This window comes from Callithrix jacchus, chromosome 9 (genome assembly GCF_049354715.1).
Source record: "Callithrix jacchus isolate 240 chromosome 9, calJac240_pri, whole genome shotgun sequence".
NCBI classification, from domain to species: Eukaryota; Metazoa; Chordata; class Mammalia; order Primates; family Cebidae; genus Callithrix; species Callithrix jacchus.
The window spans coordinates 5,118,804-5,139,938 of record NC_133510.1 but is presented as its reverse complement, the minus strand read 5'-3'; the positions used below and the strand labels follow the sequence as shown (position 1 = coordinate 5,139,938).

The following is a 21,135-nucleotide window of genomic DNA, read 5'->3' as shown; positions in this document are numbered from 1 at the left end:
ACAAATAAGTAAAATGAATCTATCTTATACATTTTATACAAATTTATGAATAACTAAGTGAATAATAGCATGTGTTAAGCAACAGCAAAAATATATACAGAGCTACTGAGGCACAGACAGGGTGTGGGAGGAAGCTCCATGTCAAGCTGGCCCCTTTCCTGAAGCATCCAACTGCCTGTGTGCTGGAATATTGTAGAATATCTAGCTCTTTGTACTATTTTCTTTTCTAAACAACCAGAAACAAAAACCAACCTATGATTTTTCTTAACTTATAAATTGTCTATTTCTGAAATTTTCATTTAATTTTTTTTTTACTTAAGTTGACTTTGGGTAACTGAAACCGTGGAAAGCAAAAGTGCTGTTAAAACTGAACTACTATATAGGGAATTGCATGTCTGAAAAACAACTTATGAAGAATTGCATGTGTTTGGATAAACAACTATGTTGACTGACAAAACATGGAATCATATCACAGCAGATCTTAAGAGCACAATTTCTGATGATGTGCTTACTTGTTCTCTCAGTATCTACTTAGTTGCCAGAGGACAACAATTAGCCCCTACACCTAGTAATTTTTTTTCATTTTTCTTCTTTCATGACAAGTCACTTTTAGGAATAACAAGTAGACTCCTTTTAAATAACTAATGGCAAAAATCAAGAAAGGCTTTGATTTTGAAGAGATAAAGTAAACATCATAAATCTTTCATTTCAAGCTGGTTGTAAATGCTAGCCATGTACTATCATTCTCTTTTTATATCCGTGCATTGTATATGATTAGTGTTCGGTTAATGGCAAATGCAATACCATCATCAAATTTATTATGATTAATTCTTTAGATGGAATTTGTTTGATATACTTATAAGCCATGTAGAAAAGATATTCCTTGTCTGAAAATTAATTTTAAATAATCACAAATCAGAAGAAAAAATATTACAAATTTAAGTTGATCAGAATGTCAAATTAATAATTGTAAAAATTCCAAATTGTGATCAAAAGGCTATGCTTTCAAGATTTCTGCAGCTGAAGATCAGAAAGCTTATCGATATCTAATCTACTATTAACTAAACCAGGTTGCATTCATTCAGAAGTACTGATGGCTAATTTTCTTCAGTTGGTAAATCGCTACTTTCATTAAATTTTATTTAAATTGTATTATAAAAAATTTCAAAGCTGTAATTGATGGCCTATGATAAATATAGCCCTTCTTAGTGACTTTGTCTCTATCTCTTCCTTTCTAGGCTTGTTAGAGAAGGCAACAACTGAACTATCCACGTCCATCTACCAGCTAATCAATGTCTATTGTAACAGCTTTTATGCAGATTTTCAGCCTGTAAATGTATCTAGATGCATATCCTATCTGAATCCCGGGCTTCCTTCCCACCTCAGCTTTACGGTATATGCTGCACACAACATTCCGGAAACCTGGGTGCACAGGTGAGTAGTAGTGAGTTTTTCACAAAGGAGTTCATTCTTACATAGCTTTTAAGTAGAATGCAAAAATGTCATAAATTTTTGGAATTAGTATAGGTTTATCCTTACTCTTAAAATCACATTTGAAAAGTTTAGATTCAAAACAGATATTTAATTTTCTTTCTTCTTCCGTTTTCCATATTAAAATAGTTGCCATTGCCAATATATCTTTATGAAAATAAAACATACTATTCTATTTAGTGGCTACCCTAAAATTTGCTTTTTCATGTTTGGGTTTAAATGACTACGAAAATGGTTAAGAAAACGTAGTGAGACAAAACACACACACATGCAGAGAGATGGAGAGTCTAAAAATAGAAACAAAAAAATCACTCTGATCCCCATTAGGTTTCACAGTGATTTTTTGCAAGAACAGTACCTTGATAAAATGAGAATTAACTAAGAATTATTTGAGTTTCAACACAAATGAATGACAATTAGGCATGGAATATCACCAGATTTTAAGTTGACTCTACTATGTAGTATTTTCTTCAATAACATAATTACAGTAATATAGAGATAATTAAAGTTGATAAGATCGTAATTTAGTAATGGATTTATTGTACTTACTGCATTTAGCATCTCAAAGAAAAACTGAAAGAAAACATTTCAGTAAAGATTCAATTTTTGGCCGAGTACAGTGCCTCATGTCTGTAATCCTATCACTTTGGGAGGCTTAAGTGGGCGGATCACTTGGGGTCAGGAGTTCAAATCCAGCCTGGCCAACATGGTGAAACCCCATCTCTACTAAAAATACAAAAAATTAGCGGGGCATGGTGGCACAGGCCTGTAATTCCAGCTACTCAGGAAACCGAGGCAGGAGAATCACTTGAAATTGGGAAGCAGAGGTTGCAGTTTGCAGTGAGCCGAAATCGCACCACTGCACTCCAACCCGGGCAACAGAGAGAGACTTATCTCAAAAAAAAAAAAGATTCAATTTTTATCTTGGTCTGTATTTTTTTACAAATAAATCAAATAACTATTTGTAAATTAAAAAGAAAATTTTACCTGTGTATATAAAAAGCACTATGTACATATTTTAGAATCCATGAAATAATATTTTTATTTCTTTTTTAAAGTTTTATGAAAAATTTTAAAGGGCTGATGTATAATAAACTATTACTCTAATGAATATTTTAATTTTCTAACCATCAATAAATACTCTTTCATTTGAATTCCCATGGAAAATTCCTATAGCCAGATAAATACAGATAAACCTATATGTATAGGGCATGCATTTATATATATGTCTATATGTAGATAGACAAGGATAAATATATATAATATATAAATGTGTGTACATGTAAAATGCATGTGTGCATATTAAAAAGTGTGCACTTATGCATGTGTGTGTGTGTGTGTGTGTGTGTATGAATGATCTAACCAACTCTCCTTTTTCTGTCTCTACATAGCACCTATATGCAGAGTAAAAATAGAGCACTTTTTAATATTGTTACATACAGGTAGATGTGTACATATGCACGTGTAATTATAAATATAAAATAATGCTTTTCTGCAGGAGTTCCTATAATCAATAAATAAATTAGGGCTTTGATGAAGGAAACAAAATCATCCCAGCCTTTCATTACCGTAATAAACTATAAAGGGTTGTACACAGGGAAAAAGAAGCTATTCCTAAGAAATCCATGGACCAGCCAAAATTCTTTGGGAAGAGGCTCCAGTAAGATGTCTTACCTCATGACAAATTGCATCTTTATTGCAGATTTTCCTAGGGACCTAGTATATTAATTATCCATTAATACATAACAAATTACCCCAAAACTTAGCGGTTAGCACAACAAACTTTGATGGGTTAACCTTCTGAAGCTCAGGAATCTGAGAAGCAGTTTTGCTGGGCTGACCTGGCTTAGGTTTCCCATGAGTTGCAGTCAGACTTTTGGCTAAGACCACAGTCATCTCAAGCTCAGTGGGGCTGAAGAATCTACTTCTAAAGTGGTATTAATGTGGTTTTGGAAGACCTCAATTTCCCATGGCTTATAGGTGGGGGGAGCCTCAATTCCTTGCCACAGAGTTTTCTACAAATGTCCTTAGGTCATAGAGTAGGCTTTCCCCAGAGCAGATGATCCAAGAATGAGAGAGAGTCCAAGATCAAGGGAACCCCAGAGAGAGAAGAGACAAACTTTTTAATCTAATCTTGGAGGTGGTATGCCACTCCTTCTGCCGTATCATACTCTGTGGGAAAGCATGATACAGGGGTTCACATACCAGGAGGCAAAATCGTTCAGGGCTACTTGGAGGCAAGCTACCACACCTGGGAAGAAACCAGGCCAGAGATAGCTCCAGAAGCAGAAGTACTGACAAACTGAGGGGGCAAAATAACAAAGTGGCAACTTTCTAGATGGCTTTTGTCAAAAGTACCATTAATTAATGTCAGCAACTGAAACTAATTCGTTAAAGTACAAACTTAAGGTACAGGACTCTACAATAAAAAATAGTGAAGCTTTCATCATGAAATCTCAGGATTTGAAAGTGATGCCGTCAGGGAACACCCCACTCAAGCTAACATAGACAAATGAGAATCTATCTTACTTAGAATCATTTGACTAAACAAATTATTTCCTTATTCATTACACTGATTAAGAACTCATTCATATTTATCCTAAATGTCTCATTATATATAGGATAGAAATTTCATTATTTAACTTTTTCCTCTCTACAGATTGAAAGTGCCTTTATCTCACTCAAAGATGAGATAAATTTATCATTTTATGTAGATATTTTATTATGCTCATTATCTTAATAATAGCATATTATCAATCCTCCTCAAATCACCTTTTACAATGTCCACGTGACCATGCACATTTGTTTGTAGGACTATATGTTTTAAAAACCCCTAGTACCCAAAACATTTCCTGGCATACAATAGAGGATCAATAAAGATTTGTTAAGAGTGTTTGAATAAAATCCCTTCAATAGAGAAATGAGTCATACTTGGTTTGTGAAACTGTTACATGTGTCTCCAGAGCAGGAATAGTCGATGTGATTACTACTGAGGGCAAAAATAAATGCTGAGCTGAAAAGTGCGAAGAAGTAATGACCTTAAAGGGGGGTAGACCAGGAGATATTCCAAGGAAGCCAAGAAATATTACATCAGACACACAAAGCTAAGTGCCTGAAGTCAAGAGGGCCAGCATCAGTGAAAGTGAGTCCAGAGCAATTAGTAGCAATTACTGGCGGTGTCAGATTGACTAGACAATTGTTAAAATTATTGTCAGTAATAATTAATGAGAGTACGGAAGAATCATATTATCACATGAGAAGGTTTTATTAAAAAGTAAATATTATTTTTAAAAATCCCTTAAGTCACTCATAAAACGTACTATCATGGTTTGATAAGTAGAATGCAAAAATAATTATGCAAAAATCCATAATTTGCATAGTAATCTATATTATGTAATAAAGCATATCTATGCAAAAATGATTTAAGAGTATTTTCAATTATGGGAGACTGTGTGCATAGGGGCAAGCTGAAATTCTCTCTCATCAAGAGGACGGCCTTTGTGTGGGGAAGATTTGAATGGCATATAGAGGTTCCTTGTCCCATAACCTTTGCCATTAAAAGGTACATGTGTGTAGTATGTGTCTTCCATTCATGTCACTAAAGTCTAATTTATAAACTTGGCTCATCGTATTAGCACATTAAGGAATGTGTGGGAAATAGGCACAATCTCTCAGTATAAATACTAACGCATATACCGAACAAATGTTGGTATGTAGACCAGCATAATGGACTCTGAATCAGGAGTGTCATTAAATTTAAAGTCCTGAAATGGTATTGAAATATTCCATTCCCCGGAAAGAGGTAACAAAGTAATAACATTGACAGAAATCCAGAGAGAGTTTGATGGGGCTAATATAATGGTGGGGATACCAATATTCCTCTCTCAAGAAATAATAGATTAATAAGAAATTAGGAAGAATATAGGAATGAGCAAATATAATTTAGAAGCTTGATCCAATAAATATATATTGTACCTTGGAAATACAAATTCTTCTTAAGCACATACAGAATATATATTTTAAGTGACCAAAACTTAAAATAAACAAATTTGAAATAACCTATGTAATAAAGATCTCATCCACTCTGTGTGCAATTTAGAAAAGAGTAACAAAAAAATATATATTCATAAATTTAAATATGTACTTTTAGGTTTATTAATCAAAGAATTTAGAGAATACTATCAAGGTAATAAAAAGATCTAATAACACATATGGAATATGGCCAAAGTTATTCCTAAAGGGAAAAATATAGCCTCACATGTATAAATTAGAAATAAAAGACTAAAAATTAATGTGGCAAGCATGTCACCATTTCTTCTATGCCATTTTGTTTTGTTTTGTCCAACTTATGAAAATCAAGGATAGTAAGAGGAAGAAAAATCAATAGCATTCTGGCAGAACAACGAACAAGTTCTAGGTCCTCTGATTTGTCCTTGTCATAGTACTTACTGTTCACTGAGCACAGTCTATGAGTTTTGCACTGGGAAAAATACTTAAACTGCATTACAGTTGTCCCTTGTTATCTGCAAGGGATTGGCTCCAGGACCCCCGGAGATAACAAACGTCACAGATGCTGAAGCTCCTTACATAAAACGGCATGGTATTTGTATATAGCATATGCACATCATCCTTAAATCATCTACAGATCCCTTACAACAGTGCAACGTAAACTGTGTAAATACAGTCATGCAGAGCTTAATGACTGGGGGAAATATGTTCGGAGAAATGCGTTGTGAGGCGGTATCACGTTACCACCCACTACAGTAACACGGTGTACAGGTTTGCAGCCTCTGAGCAATAGGCTAGCCCCTATAGCCTAAATGTGTCGTAGCCTCTGCCATCTATGTTTGTGTCAGTACACTGTAGGACAATCGCCTAACAACAAAATCACCTAATGCTGCATTTCTCACGATATGTCCCTTTGTTGTTTTTTCATTGTGTTTTCAAATATATTTAGATCTGTGGTTAGTTGAGTCTGCGGATGCATAACCCAGGGATACAGAGGACCAACTATTTTGTTTAATCCTCACAGCAGTGACACAAGAGTTCTATCACTTTGTATCACGCATTTTGCAGATATAGAAATTACAGTTCGAGAATGAATCTACGAGAACTTCGGATGTAGTCTTTCTGAGTCCCTTCTGTTTACAACAAGTGAGTATACTCCGGTATACTTCATCCTTAAATGGTTACTAGAGTTGACGCTGAAGTAGGATAGTTCCCAGGACCGTCTTGCAGGACTCATGAAGGGGTTGGCTCATTTGGTCAGCCCATGGCTCTCAACCCCTCATGGGAGTGGGGGACATGCAGGTGAGTGGCTGCAGGGGTCAGGACAATTGCTTCTGGGAGTGTCAGCAGGAGTATAACTCTGTGTAGGCCCATGGAAGTGTCTGGGGGTTACTCATACAATATAGGGGTTCAGGGTACCCTCAGCTTCCCTGAGAGGACGTTTCTCCAGGTTTTTTGTCTCCTGTTCTCTCAAGAATGACAGAGGGGACCATGGCGGAGTGCGCAGTAAACGCCAGACTTAAACGTGTTTGTAGAAAGTGATGTATGAGAGCGAGAGAGAGAGAAAGAGAGAGAGAGAGAGAGAGAGAAAGAAACAGCGAACTCTCACACTGAGTGAGAGAATCCACAATACTGCATCAGTTTAAAAGGTGTGTTGGGCCGAGCACGGTGGCTGAAGCCTGTAATCCCAGCACTCTGGGAGGCCGAGGCGGGTGGATCACGAGGTCAGGAGATCGAGACCATCCTGGTCAACACGGTGAAGCCCCGTCTCTACTAAAAATACAAAAAATTAGTTGGGCATGGTGGCGCGTGCCTGTAATCCCAGCTACTCAGGAGGCTGAGGCAGGAGAATTGCCTGAACCCAGGAGGCGGAGGTTGCGGTGAGCCGAGATGGCGCCATTGCACTCCGGCCTGGGTGACAAGAGCGAAACTCCGTCTCATAGTAAATACATAAATAAACGAAAGCTGCGTTGGCAGCTGCTGCTGGGCCGCCTGTGAGCTCCCCCACCCCCGAGCTTTTGGTCACCATGTTGACGCCACCAAAACCACAGGCGTGGTTGGGCCACTCCCCAGGACGCTGCCCACACTGGGACCCGCAGCCAGCAGGCACACGCCCTGGGGAGCGTTTCTTACACTGCCGCCTGGGACTGGGCAGCACGGGACAGGCCGGGTACAACCACGAGCTCGGCGCCGCACCCCCGGGTCCTGCAGGCTCAGGCCGCACCCCGCCCCGCCCCCGCCCCGCCCCCGCCCCGCTCCTCCCTGCCCCGCCCCGCCCCGCCCCTCCACCCCCCGCCCCGCCCCTCCTCGCCGTTTTCTCCCGCCCGGCCGGCCGCGCCTGCGCAGATGCTGCAGGAGGTCCCACTTCCGGTTCTCGGGACTGGGCTGTTCCCCGCGGGCTGGAAGCCACCGGCCCTGGGGGCAGTGCTCGCCCTCTCCGCCCCGCAGGCGGCCGCAGGTTGCGGTCCCAGACATAACATCCGAAGGCTAGAGAAGGAGCCGGAAAGCAGAGAGAGCGTGGAGGTAAAAACAGAAAAACAAAACGAAACGAAAAGCAGCGCCTTTAATTCAGCCTTAACACAGGCCGGGTCCCGCGTCCCAGGTGCCCCCGTCCAGGTCCCCACACAGGACAGAATGGGGCCCGTCTTACTCACGATTTTGAAATCTTCCTTGGCTGTACTCCTTTCCTGGCTGTACCCCTTTTTCTGGTGTACCCCGCCCCCGGCTGTCGTGCCAGGATGTAATATTGGGGTTCAGGGTGCCCTCAGCTCCCCTAGAGGACGTTTCTCCAGGGTCTTGGTCTCCTGCCCTCTCAAGAGAGCGCAGTAAATGCTGGAGTCAAAAGTGTTTGTAGAAAGTGATTTATTTAGAGAGAAAGAAACAGCTGACGCCCACACTGAGTGAGAATCCAGAAAGACGGACTCCAGGAGAGGAAAGCCGCTTCCACGCCGAGTGGAAGGGAAGAGAGAGACGGAGTTTAGGGGAAGACAGGCTCCCATGAGGGCGTGGAAGGGGGCTCCAGAGGGAATCCCGGAGAGAGAAACATGGTTCCTCGAAGGGGGTGTTCCTGGAAGGGACCCAAACATGGAGTCCGAGGGGGTGTGGAAGGAGGGGGCTTCTAACCTGGGAGGAACCCCACCTTCTCCAAGTCCCTGGGCCAATGAAAGGAGCTCCTTAGAACTTCCGCTGGAGCCATTGACTCTTAGTTTCTTCCCGTGCCCATGAAATTCAAACATAAACCATTAAATCTCCCGGATGGAGAGAGATGGGAAGGGGGGCATGGTGCTGGGAAATTCCTGCCCTTAAAACTATGCCCCCTCGTGGACCCAGAAAGAGAACACATTCCCTCACTCAAAATCCCTGGAACCCCAGAAGGCACCTGTTACAGTGCTCTTTCGGCTTTGCTATTGTACTGGAGCGAGCACAGAAAGTCAACACCAAGACAAAAGTATGCCAAATTGCAGGGTCTTTATTGCCAGTGGCCACGGAGGACTCGCGTCTTTCCAATCCGTGGCCCCGAAAGGAGGGTGTCAAGACCTATTATACCTGTAAACCACCTCCTGGATGGGGGTAGGGGCGAGGGGCTTTGGACATTCTGAGGGCCAGTGGACTTCAGACATTCTATAAACTACCTCCTGGGCAGGTGTGAGGGTGAGGGGCTTTGGACATTCTGTAAACTACCTCCTGGGCGGGGTGAGGGTGAGGGGCTTCGGACATTCCAATTCTTAGGTGGTTCACAGAAGTCAAGATAAGTGTTAGTTTACACATTGTCTGGGTATGGATGGAAATTATAGACCTGTTACTTATTACAAGCCGCAGGGGCCAAAATGTCGTGGGTTTGGACTGCTTGCCTGTCACGTCAGGGTTACAGAGAGCAGTTTGAACAGAAAATCGAGGTGTGGTTGAGGTATGCAGTTTTATGGGGCTTTTACCATGTCACACTATCTGCAGATGACTTTTAAGTGTTTAACAGTTCGGTGTGACAGCCCTCCTCTTCCCAAGCTCTTGTTCAGCCTCCAGGAAGAATCAGGTCACATGAACAAATCAAAGATGGTAAATGCGGGAGATTTTATTGCTGATGAAAGTAGATCTAAGCAGAATGGAGAGCTAGGAAGGGGTTGGAGTGAGAAGGTGGTCTTCTTCTGGAGTTCAGCCATCCCTGGCCAAATTGTTCTGAGGTCCCCACCTTCAAGCCACCCCTCTGAAGTCAATCTGTATCTTGATGATGTTAGGCTGCTGCTTCTCTGTTTTCCTTCTCTGCTGCTCTGCCACTCCACTGCTCAGCTGCGGGTTTTTATGGATATAGGATGAGGGGTGGGACAGGTTAAAAAGCAACATTCAAGCAGGAAAACAGGAATGCACGTTCTCACTTTGGGCTGCGGGTCCAGGCTTGAGGGTGGGGCTTCACCAGGGACTCTACACTTTTCAGCCTGGTATTTTCCTGCCTCCTGTTCTTCACTCCTATCACTTCCCGGCTCTGAGGAGGCACATCTAAGTGCCACCAGAATATGGAAGATGGTCAGACTTAGCTACTTCCGGCTGACGGAGCCATCGTTTTTGGGAAAACTGCTGTCAGATTTCTCCCTGAGGTCTACCTACGGGTCCCTGGCAAAAGGGATCAATTCTCCAAGGCTGCAGTTGCCTGACTTTTTGGAGTTTGATGGCCTCTAGGTGAAAGAGGAAAACAAGCAAATTTTACAAGGTTAAGTATGCATAGGTCAAACATGTATTATACCGGGAAAGAATCTAGTGCCAAAGATGACAGAAATAAGAAATGAAGCATGCTAACCACACTGTACCCCAAGCTGTGTCACTTTAATGAAAGAAATTAAACCTTGTATGGGAGCAGTTAAACTTCATAAGAGAGATAACTATTCTTGCCACATCTGTAGCAGTCAACAGGTGCACTGGGAATTCTGGGGTTTATGGGATTGCATGGTGGCCATTAAAGCTTCTACCTCTTTCTTGTGTCTCCCTATCTCTATTATAAAAACCAAGTTGGTCACTTTCAGGAGGTCCTCTAAAGTACTCTCGGGTCCCTGGGCCTGTTTCTGCAGCTTCCTCCTTATTTCAGGGGGTGCCTGAGTAATAATTTTATCCTTTAGGATTAGTTATCCTTTGCCAGAATCAGAAGATATAGATGTGAACTTTACAAAGGCCTCTCTTATCCTTTCCAGAAAGGCAGTGGGATTCCCATGAAATCCCTGATCTCTCATGAATAGCTTGGTATAATTAAGAGCCAAGTCCTACGTAAACCCTCCATTGTGCACACCTGTAAGTGCCTCCTCCTCCATTCTCCCATCTCATCACTGGGATCCATTCTAGGGTCATCCATTGGTACTGCTTCTCTTCCATATGGATGATGTTTGGCACCTTCCCTGATGCTATATGTGACACAAAGCTCATAAGCATATCTCTCTGCCACTTGCAGAGCAGTCTGCTTCTCAGTGTTAGTCAGGGTTTGATTTATAAGTAACATAATGTCTTTCTAGCAGAGTTCAAATACTTGGGTTAAATTCTGGAAAGCCTCTATATATCCGTCTGATGTATATCTATATATATATCTGAAAACTTGTCAAGATCTCCCTTACTCTCCCTTAAACACTGTAGATAGAAGGGGACCTGGGCCTTACTGGGGCCAAATTCACCAGGCATCTGTTGGAGGGGCAAGAGTGAGACTGGGACTCGTCTGGGATATTTCTGGGAGGGGGCAAGTGGGATAGAAGATGGGGAAAACCCAGAGGAGCAGGACTAGAGGGAGCTGGCTCCCTGCTGAAGGTGCCTCTGGGATTTGTTTCTTTAGTTCCTTGAGATTGCCCCTGGCAGCCTCTCCTGAGATGGTCAGCAGGGGGGGATTGCTACACTGTCAGCACAGGTCTGGATTGCCCCTCAAGGTAAAGGAAGTTTGTGCATATGGCGTCTCTGACAATTTATCCTTGTATTTACAGAAAAGGTCCAACTGCTAGATGATAACGAAATGAATGGTTCCTTCCTAAGACCAAGCCAGTCCTTCATAATTTGGCCAAACCTTTGTGCAAAGGGCTAATAGGCATTTTTCCTCCAGATTATGAGGGTCAAAGCAGTACCGGTGATTCAAGATGCACTCCAGAAGAGTATAAAGTGGTTATGGTGGAGACAGTTGGTTGCCCATTCTGAAAGACAAGGAAATAGATAACTCTCATTTCCCTTCATTCTGTCAGCAAAAACTCGGGGTGTGAGGGAGGGAAAGCAGGCATCCTCCCTTTCTTTTCTGCCTCCTTATCCCTAAGTCATGGTGACCTTAGATGCCAACCACAGGTGCCATTGCAGCCTGCACCCATGAAGCAGGGAGGTCCAAGAGAATAGGAATTATTCACATTCATGTGCGCCTCCATCCCCTACTGTCAGCAGCGTTTCCTGGCCTTATCTGTGCCATGGACCATGGATTCCTTCCATGACATGGAGGCTCAGTGGGCAGGAATTGGTCCTGCCCATTTACACTGTGCCTGTTTTCCTGCTTGGATCCCTCAGATCTGGCTTTCCTTCCTAGGGCCTCAGCCTGAAGCTTGGAATCAAGATTGGGACAAAAAAGGTATTTTAGGGTCCTTTTAGATTAAGTCCCAGATGGGGCCTGCCAGATTTGCAGTTACCAGCCAGCAGGGCTCACTCCTCTGTTGTCTCTCTAGCATAAGCAGAGTGCAGAGGTAGGAAAAGAAATCTTTCACTTAGAAAAGGAAAAATGAATAAAAACAGCTTAAAGGGCAAAAGGGGGTGGTCCAGGGAAAGAGCCTCTGGCTCTCTACAAAGAGGTTCCTTTAATCAGTCTATCCCTCCCATAGTTCCAGCCAGGCTAAACTCCTTAACCAGGGGAGGAAAGACTGTGGGCTGATGACTGGAAGGAAGAGCAAGTAGGTAGCACTGGCCAGCCAGCTGCATGGGTCCCTGGTGCAGAAGACTGTGCTGGGGCCTGGGCAGTGTGCACAGCTAACTCCCATTCTACTTGGCTGTTGGACAGAGCACATGCATGCTATGGACATGCCCATGTGCCCAAGCCTGAAAAGGAGGGGGTGAGAAGGAAGACCACCATTTAGCTGCCCATCCCATTCACACACCTGTGGCCATTGGGGTTTGGGGTCACCCCTCTAAGAACATATGGAAATAGTATTATTCTGAGTTGCATATCTGATGGCCAGGCCTAACATACATTCTGCCTAGTGTCATTGCTGCAGTTTGTAGTAGAACCCTTAACATTATAAAAGAAGAGCTAGGAGCCATTTCAAACCACGAAAGAAGGAAGAAAAGATATCATAGAAAAAGTCTGGGGATCTTGGCTGATGCCCTGACAGGTGCTTGGGGAGCAGGTTCAGCCTGGTGGCTTTCCAGCCACCCTGAGGAGTGGCTCTGGCAAGAGGCCTTCAGTTTCCCCAGGACTTTATTCTAGTCCCATGACAACTAGACCATCATGAAGGAAAACAGAGCCAACATTCCTTTTACCCCAAAAAAGAGAGAGAGATTGTAGGATTTCATCCTATCCCTTGCAAATGGCATAGCTCAGAGGAAAGTCTGAATACAAAGAGAGACAAATCCACATTGTGCTTACCCTTCTGAAATATCCCGGGCAACCCCCCAGATGAAACATGATAGTTCCCTTGACCCATTCACAGGATTCATGAATGGCTTGGCTCATTTACAAAGTCCAAGCTGTCAACCCCTCACAGGAGGGAGAGCATGCAGATGACTGGTTGTAGGGGCCAGGACAAGTGCTTCTGGGTGCTGACAGGAGTAGAACAACATGTGGCCCCATGGCAGCATCTTGGGGGTACCTGCAATCCCTGGTGCCCCAGAGGGCATACATTACAGTGCCTGTTAGCTTTGTCATCCACAAATGGCCTAAGTGTTTTAACAGCCCTCTGTATCCTGAACTCTTATTTGAGATCAGGAAGAATCAGGTCACGTGAACAAATCAAAGATGGTAATGTGAGGGATTTCACTGCTGATGAAAGTGGCTCTCAGTGGAATGGAAAGCTGGAAAGGAGATGGAGTGGGAAGGTGGTCTTCCCTCGGAGTTTGGCTGTCCCTGGCCAAAATCTTCTCCAAGATCCCACTGTCAAGTTGCTCCTCTGAAGTCAAGATGCGTCTTGCTGACCTCAGGCTGTTTCTTCCCTTCTTTCTTTTTATGCTGCTTGTCTGCCAGTGGAGCCTGGGGTTTTTATAGTTATAGGATGGGGGGTGGCCAAAAAGCAACATTGGAGTGGAAAAACAAGAATGCATGTTCTCACTTTGGGCTTCAGGTCCAGGCTTGGGGGTGGGGCTTCTCCAGGGACCCCTCCCTTTTCTGCCTAGTATTGCCGTATATCAATACCAAATTCTTTTATTCTAAGTATCACATTAAATTGTCAGGCAACAGTACATACAAAAGATCAAGAGATAACAGCTATGAAAACTAAAAAAAAAAAAATACCTCAAAATGTTAACATTTTATTTTAAAAGACCTGTTTGCTGTTTAGATATTGTGTGGGAAATTTTGCTACTTGCAGAGAATTTCTGTTATATATATATATTTGTAATATTTTAAATTCATGTTGCTTTTACTTATTAAGTTTTTTTTTTACAAGATTTTAAAGTTTTGTCAGAAGGTAAGTGTGTGTGTTTAATGTGGGAAAGCTCATCAGGTATTGTGTACAAACATGTTTTACATTTAAATTGAAAATATTCAAGCATGATATGTACTTTCCAAAACTTCTCTGAAATATTAGCACTATTGTTGGTAATCCTGTGAGTTCATTAAATGTTTAAAAATCTAACCCACGTGAATGCTCATTCGATTTAAAATTGCAAAGTGAGTAAGTGTTGTTAGATACTTTGGATCCAACACTGAATTTCACATTAGAGGTTTATATAAAAGTCTATTCCTAAATAATTTATGTTTACTAGAGCATTTGTATATTGTTTCTTCTTTTTCAACCTTTTAAAAATTGTGGTAAAAATATAGAAAATGAAATCTACCCTACTAAAAGGGTTTAATTGTAAAGTACAGTAATGTTAACTATATGTGCGTTGTATGGGAGAATCTGTAGACCTTTTTCTTCTGGCATGGCTAAAATTCTCTACCTATTATACAACAACTTCCTTTTCTATCCCCAATCTCATAGTAACTTGCATTCTACTTTTTGCCTTCGTAAAGTAGAATCTTTAGTATTTGTCTTACTGTGATTGGCTTATTTCATTTAGCATAATGTCCTTAATATTCATTGATGCTGTAGTATGACAGGGTTTTCCTCTTTGTCAAGGTTGAATAATGTATCATTGTTTATATATACCATATTTTCTTTTTCCATTCGCCCACTGGTGGACATTTAGATTCTTTCTACATCATGGCTACTGTGAACAATGTTGAAGTAAACCTGGGAGTTCAGATAGCTCTTCAAGATCTTAATTCAGTTCTTTTGGATAAACACCCAGAAGCAGGATTGCTGGATTATATAGTAGTTCTATTTTTAATTTTTTGAAAAACCTCATACTGTTTTCCATAGTGGCTACACTATTCCACATTCCTGTTAACAGTGAACAAGGATTCCAGTTTCTCGACATCCTGAGCAACACTTGGTATTATCTTTAAAAAATATAACTATACATGTATTTAAAAAAACATGCATATATACAGTGGCCATCCCAACAGGTATAAGGTGACATCCCATTGTGGTTTTGATTTGTACTTCCCTCCTTTTCTATTTTTATTTTATTATTATATATTTGCAGCCATTGAAACTAAATATTAAGTAATTCAGATTATAAGATGACTTGATGCTTATTAAATTTTAAAAAACTTGAAAAATGAATCTTTTTATATGGGTTAGGAGCACATTTAGCTGTGAGTAATAAAGTTGAGCACCTGTTCATGCAGTTATTGACCATGTATATGTCTTCCTTGGAGAAATGAAGATTTTTAGGAGTTAATTATATATTTTTTAATTAAGACCTTATAAGATTCCTACATGCTTATACGTATTTGCTCCCATTCCATAGGTTTCCCACTGCCCTTTGACAGGGAATTTTGTTGGACAGAAGCTTTTAATTTAGTGTAGATTTATTTATTTATTTATTTTCACTTTTGTTGTCTCTGCTGATATTGTCATATACAGAAAATCGTTGCCAAGGCTAATCATATGAAGCTTTCTTCTTGTATTCCTATAGGCATTTTATAGGTTTTTTTTTTCAGTTTCAGTTCATACATTTACGTCTCTAATCTATTTTGTGTGTGTGTGTATGTGTGTGTGATGAACAAGATAATTTTTTTGCTTTGGATTTTTTTTTTTCATTGTACTTTAGGTTCTGGGGTACATGTGCAGATCATTGATTTTTTTGGTTTGGAGTAAGTTGAGGCTCCAATTTTTCTCTTTTGTATGTGGATAAACAGTTTTCCAAAAACACCATCTATTAAAAAGACTATCATTTCCCCATTATGTAGTCTTGGAACCCTTGTCAAAGTTCAGCTGACCATATATGCATGGGCTTATTTCTGGCTCCTCATTCTACTACATTCCTCCTTATGCCTGTGTTTATGCCAGTGTCATATTGTTTTGGTCACAGTAGCTTTATAATATGTTGAAAAGTTCAAAATTGTGAGGATTTCTGGGCTCTTCATTCTACTACATTGCTCTTTATGCCTGTGTTTATGCCAGTGTCATATTGTTTTGATCACAGTAGCTTTGTAATATGTTTAAAAGTTCAAAAGTGTGAGGCCACCAGCTTTATTTTTTCTTTTCAAGATTGCTTTAGTCATTGGCGTCCTCTGTGATTCCATATAAAATGTAAGCTATTTTCCCCTTTTTCTGCAAAAATGCATTGGGGTTTTGATAGAGATTGCATTGAATCTACAGTTTGCTTTGGGTAGAATGGACATTTTAATAATATAAAGTCTTCTAATCTATCATCATTTCTTTCCATTTATTTGTATTTCTTTAATTTCTTTCACCAATAATTGATAGTTTTCAGTGTACAATTCTTCTGCCTCCTTGGTTAAACATATTCCTATGTTTTCTCTTTCATGCTATTGTAAATGAGATTGTTTTCTTGATTACTTTTAGGATTGCACATTGTTACTCTTTAGAAATGCAACTATTTCTTTGCTGATTTTGTATCCTACAACATTGCTGAATTCATTTATTAATTCCTATGGTTATTTGGTTGAATCATTAGGAATTTCTACACAGAAGATAATATTGTTTATAACCAGAGATAATTTTATTTCTTTATTTCTGATTTATATGCTTTTTCGTTATTTTTCTTGCCTAATTGCTCTGGCTAGGACTTCCAGTATGATGTTGGATAGAACTGACAAAGATGGGCATGCTTCTCTTGTTCTTGATCTTGGTAGAAAAGCTTTCAACTTTTCACCTTGGAATAACTTCTTGGCTGTGAACTTTTCACATATAGCCTTTATTATGTTGACACAATCTGCTTCTATTCTTATGTGTGTGGTTTCATTACAAAAGAAAAAGGTGTTGAATTGTGTCTATTAGAGTTATGCACATCTATTAAGATGATAATGTGATTTTTATTTTTTCTACATCTATTAAAGTGATGATATGACTTTTATTTTTTGTTCTGTTAATGTGTATCACATTGGTTGATTTTTGTGTTGCTAAATCATCCTTGCATCCTGGGATAAATCTTACTTGGTCGTGATGTGTATGATTCTTTTAATGTACTGACGAATTTGGTTTTAGTATTTTCCCAAGAATTTTTATTTTATTTTATGTCTGTGTTCATCATGGAAATTGGTGTGTAGATTTCTTTCCTTATAGTGTTTTTGCTTGGCTTTGGCATCAGAGTAATCTTGACCCTCATAAAAATGATTTTGGAAGTGCTTTCCACTTTCGGACTTGAAAATGTGAGAAAACATTTTAAATAGTCCATTTTCAAGGCATAAAAAAATCTAAGTACTGGCAGCCAACCTGCTGATGTAACAAACCGCAGAGCTCATGCACCTAGAATGTCACGATAAGTGAATAGAATGTAGAGGAGGAGTCAACCCATTGAAGGGAAGAAAGTTTCCATTATTGGAAAATCACAACTTAAGCAGGGAAGGGGGCCAGGGTATAACCTTATAAGGGGGATAATAAAACTTCGGAGAAGTCCAGAAAAATTGTAACCCCATGGTATTTGACCAATGAGGAACTGGGGGAGGGACTTGCATGCTAGGAGATAAATTATCTCCTGTAACTTCCCTGGGCGTGCCTGCCTACTCGGTACTCAATCTTGCAAAGCCACCATTAAAAGTCTCCCTTCTGCTGTTCTTTGTGTCTCCACCTCCATTCTTTGGGTTTAAATGAGTGAGAGTGTGTTTCTCACAAACCTGGGGGCCCATCTAGGATCTCTGTGCCTACATGGAATGGGACTTCAGCCTAGAGGGAAGACATGTCCCACCCCATTTAGATGGCCTGCTCTGTCCGGGTGACCCAGCTCCCCACAGAGGCCATAGACAAACCCAAGACTGTTATTTAGGAGGAAGCTGAGGCAACACAGGGAGAAAAGCAGGCACTGCAGCAACCAGGCTACCTCGTACATAAGCCAAGCTAGGAAAATTGGACTATACATACTGCCTTGGTGGTTGGGCATTTTCGGAGTTCATGTTTGTGACTGAGACGAAGTGAGTGCAGAGTCTCAATCTGTGGTTTCATTGGCCAGAGACAGATGAAGTGATTCTAGGGGTGTGTAAGTAACTTCCAGTAGAGGGGGTTGAGTATACAGTGAAGAGCTCAGAAACAGAGACTGACCAAAATGAAAAACAAAAATTCTAGGCCTGGGGGACAAAGAAAAAAGGGAGCCAAAGAGACTCCCTCTGACATTCCTCCAGATAGTCCTACGGGGAGAATGCTGCAGGTTTAGAGGGATAACCCTTGAACCAGGGAAAAGACAAAGCAGGAGATGATAAAGTATTGCTATTTATCTGGCCCAAAGATCCCAATCGTAAGCCATTGCTCTTTTGGGCTAAGTTTGGCTCAGATGAAGATTGAGCATGCTAAGCTTTAATTCTCTATGTAAATGATAAAGACTCATCCTCACAAGAAGAGATAGGTCACACTCTTTGCTGAATCAAGAAACTAGCCCATGTTCCCCTTCAAAGAAGAAGAAAAAGAGCCTAGTAAAAACCCCTCACCCAGGGAAAGCCCTGGGACCCCCATCATGTTTGCCCCTCCACATGTCTAACAAAAGAGGGGACAGGAAGATCAAGTGACAGCAGGAGGATTAGAGGAAGAAAGACCTGGAGACTATGGGAGAGCTGAACCAACTGCTTCTTTAAATCCTTATCCAAATTTGAGAAACGAATTAGAATAGTGTAAGAGGGATATTGAGAACTTTCCTATCCCTTCCATACAGCAGGCACCTACCATGTTTCCTCTCAGGAAGTTCCCATGAGACAGGGAGAGATTGGCTTTGTAAATGCTCCTCTTACAAGCACTGAAGTTAGGAATTTCAAGGAGGAAAGGAAACAACTCTTAGAAGATCCCCTCAGTTTAGCAGACCAGCTGGACCGGTTCCTAGGACCCAGCTTTTATACCTGGGCTGAAATGATGTCTATCATGACTATCCTGTTTACAGGAGGAAATAAAAATTAATCCCCTTGTGTGGACTAGGATAGGTAACAGGCGGGGGTTGAAAATCATACCCTTACAAATTGAACTAAAACAACCAGGAAAAGTATTTGGCAGAAAACAATATTCTATTTCTATTGAAGGAAGACAAGGTTTCCAACTGGTAATAGAGGGATTAATTAAATTAAAGATGGACTATTAAAACCCTGCATGTCACCACACAATATCTTAATCCTCTCAGTCAAATAGACTGATGGATCAGAGGTAACGGCTCTAAATCAAACTGTCCAAATCTGCCGCCCTGCGGTGCCTAATCCCTACACCCTCCTTAGTAAGATACCCGATGTACGTAAGTAGTTCAGTGTGGCGGACCTAAAAGATGCATTCTTAGTGCATTCCCTAAACTTTCGGAGTAGGGGCCTCTTTGCTTTTAAATGGGAAAGTTCTCTAACTGGGAGAAAACAATAGTACTGCTGAACTATGCTGCCACAAGGTTTCATCGAGACCCCAAACTTATTTAGTCAAATCTTTAAAAAAGTCCTGAAGGAGTTCCAACCTTCCACAGGAACCCAGTTGTTACACTGTGTAAATAATCCTTTAATTTCTGGGGAGAGGAGGGCGGAGGTATCAAAAACCACCATAAGCTTGCTTAATTTCCAGGAACAAAGGGGATTGCAAGTCTCTAAGAACAAATTGCAGTCTATAGAAAAAGAAGTTAAATATTTAGGACACCTGGTTAGTGAAGGGAAGTGGAGAGTACACCCAAAGACGGTATTGGAAATAGTGGCTCTACCTCTGCTTAAGACAAAAAGAACCCCCAAAACTTTTAGGTTTAACTGGTTACTGTAGGTTTTGGATTAACTAATATGCTCAAAAATTCTGTATCTCAAGTTACTAGAAAGGGAAATTGATACCTTGCAATGGTCTCCAGAGAAAATTCAGGCAGTGAAAGAGCTAAAGCAGTCCCTCATTATGTCTCTGGCCCTGGCCCTCCCATCTTTAGAGAAATCATTTCATCTGTTTGTAACAGTAGACCAGGGCATGGCCCTTGGGGTGCTCACTCAAACCTGGTGAGGGAAGATGTAAACTGTTCCTTTTGTCTTCAGGCTTCTCAATCCTGTCTTTTCTGAGTGGCCCGAATGTGTGCAAGCAGTAGCTGCCGCAGCCCTGCTGGTAGAGAGGACTCGAAAGCTAACCTTTGGTGGGCCCTAATATTAAGCACCCCACACCAGGTCAGGAATATATTAAATCAGAAAGACAGGACTTGGTTAATGGATTCTTGAATTCTAAAATATGAAGCCATATGACTAGAAAAAATAATAATTTGGTTGTAACAACAAATACTTGCCTGAAATCCAGCCAGTTTCCTATGGAAAGGAGAGGACAACAAGGAGACATCAGACTGCAACTGCTTATATATCATATAATACCAAACCAAAGTTAGATCAGACCTTTGGGAACCTCCACTGCATAACGGTATAAGGGCTGTTTGTGGGTGGGTCACCTGAGTGACACATGACAAGAGATATAGTGGGTATGCTGTCATTGATGGCAATAAACACTCCTTATGTGAGAAAGGTAAATTACCTAATGGCTGGTTGGTTCAAACCTGTGAATTACATGCTCTTAATGAGCCCCTAAAGCTCCTTTAAGGCCAAGAAGGCACTATATATACTGATTCTAAACATTCCACCAAATAATGACCCTAAAAGGGTAAAAATAATTGAGGTAAAGGATTTAGGCAAACCTTAGAAATTAAAACTGGGTATGGGAATGTGAATGCCTGGGCTGAATGGGGCAAATTTTCAGCACAAGCCCTCAAAAAGAGTAACTGCTATGTGTGTGCTGCAGGATGACCTCAGGCACATGTGATCCCTTTCCCCCAGGATGAGATACTGATTCTGAAGAAATGTGCTGCATGCTGGCTCTATACCAAGATGAAGATGCATGGGGAAATGAGACTTGTAAGAGTCTATCATTGCTCTTTCCCACATTGTGGAGGTCAAACCTCGGAACAATCCCCTCTGTCTCTATAAAGAATATAAACCACACCTCTTAC

At 41.0% G+C, this 21,135-nt stretch overlaps 1 protein-coding gene and 1 long non-coding RNA gene across 6 annotated transcripts in view; one reads left to right on the top strand and one right to left on the bottom strand.

Moving 5' to 3' along the window:
• Positions 1 to 21,135, top strand: part of PIK3C2G (phosphatidylinositol-4-phosphate 3-kinase catalytic subunit type 2 gamma) — a 414,912-nt gene that overhangs the window by 105,141 nt on the left and 288,636 nt on the right. For all 5 annotated transcript variants that reach the window (XR_013522259.1, XR_013522260.1, XM_017975799.4 and 2 more), the window contains one exon: positions 1,239 to 1,434. Coding sequence is in view for 3 of the 5 variants with exons in the window: in XM_017975799.4 (XP_017831288.4) it covers positions 1,239 to 1,434 (196 nt within the window). In the remaining 2 variants the exon portion in view is untranslated. The remainder of the gene's footprint in view (positions 1 to 1,238; positions 1,435 to 21,135) is intronic.
• LOC108593067 (uncharacterized) overlaps positions 1 to 21,135 on the bottom strand; it is a 120,089-nt gene that overhangs the window by 6,792 nt on the left and 92,162 nt on the right. The gene's annotated exons all lie outside the window — the stretch shown is intronic.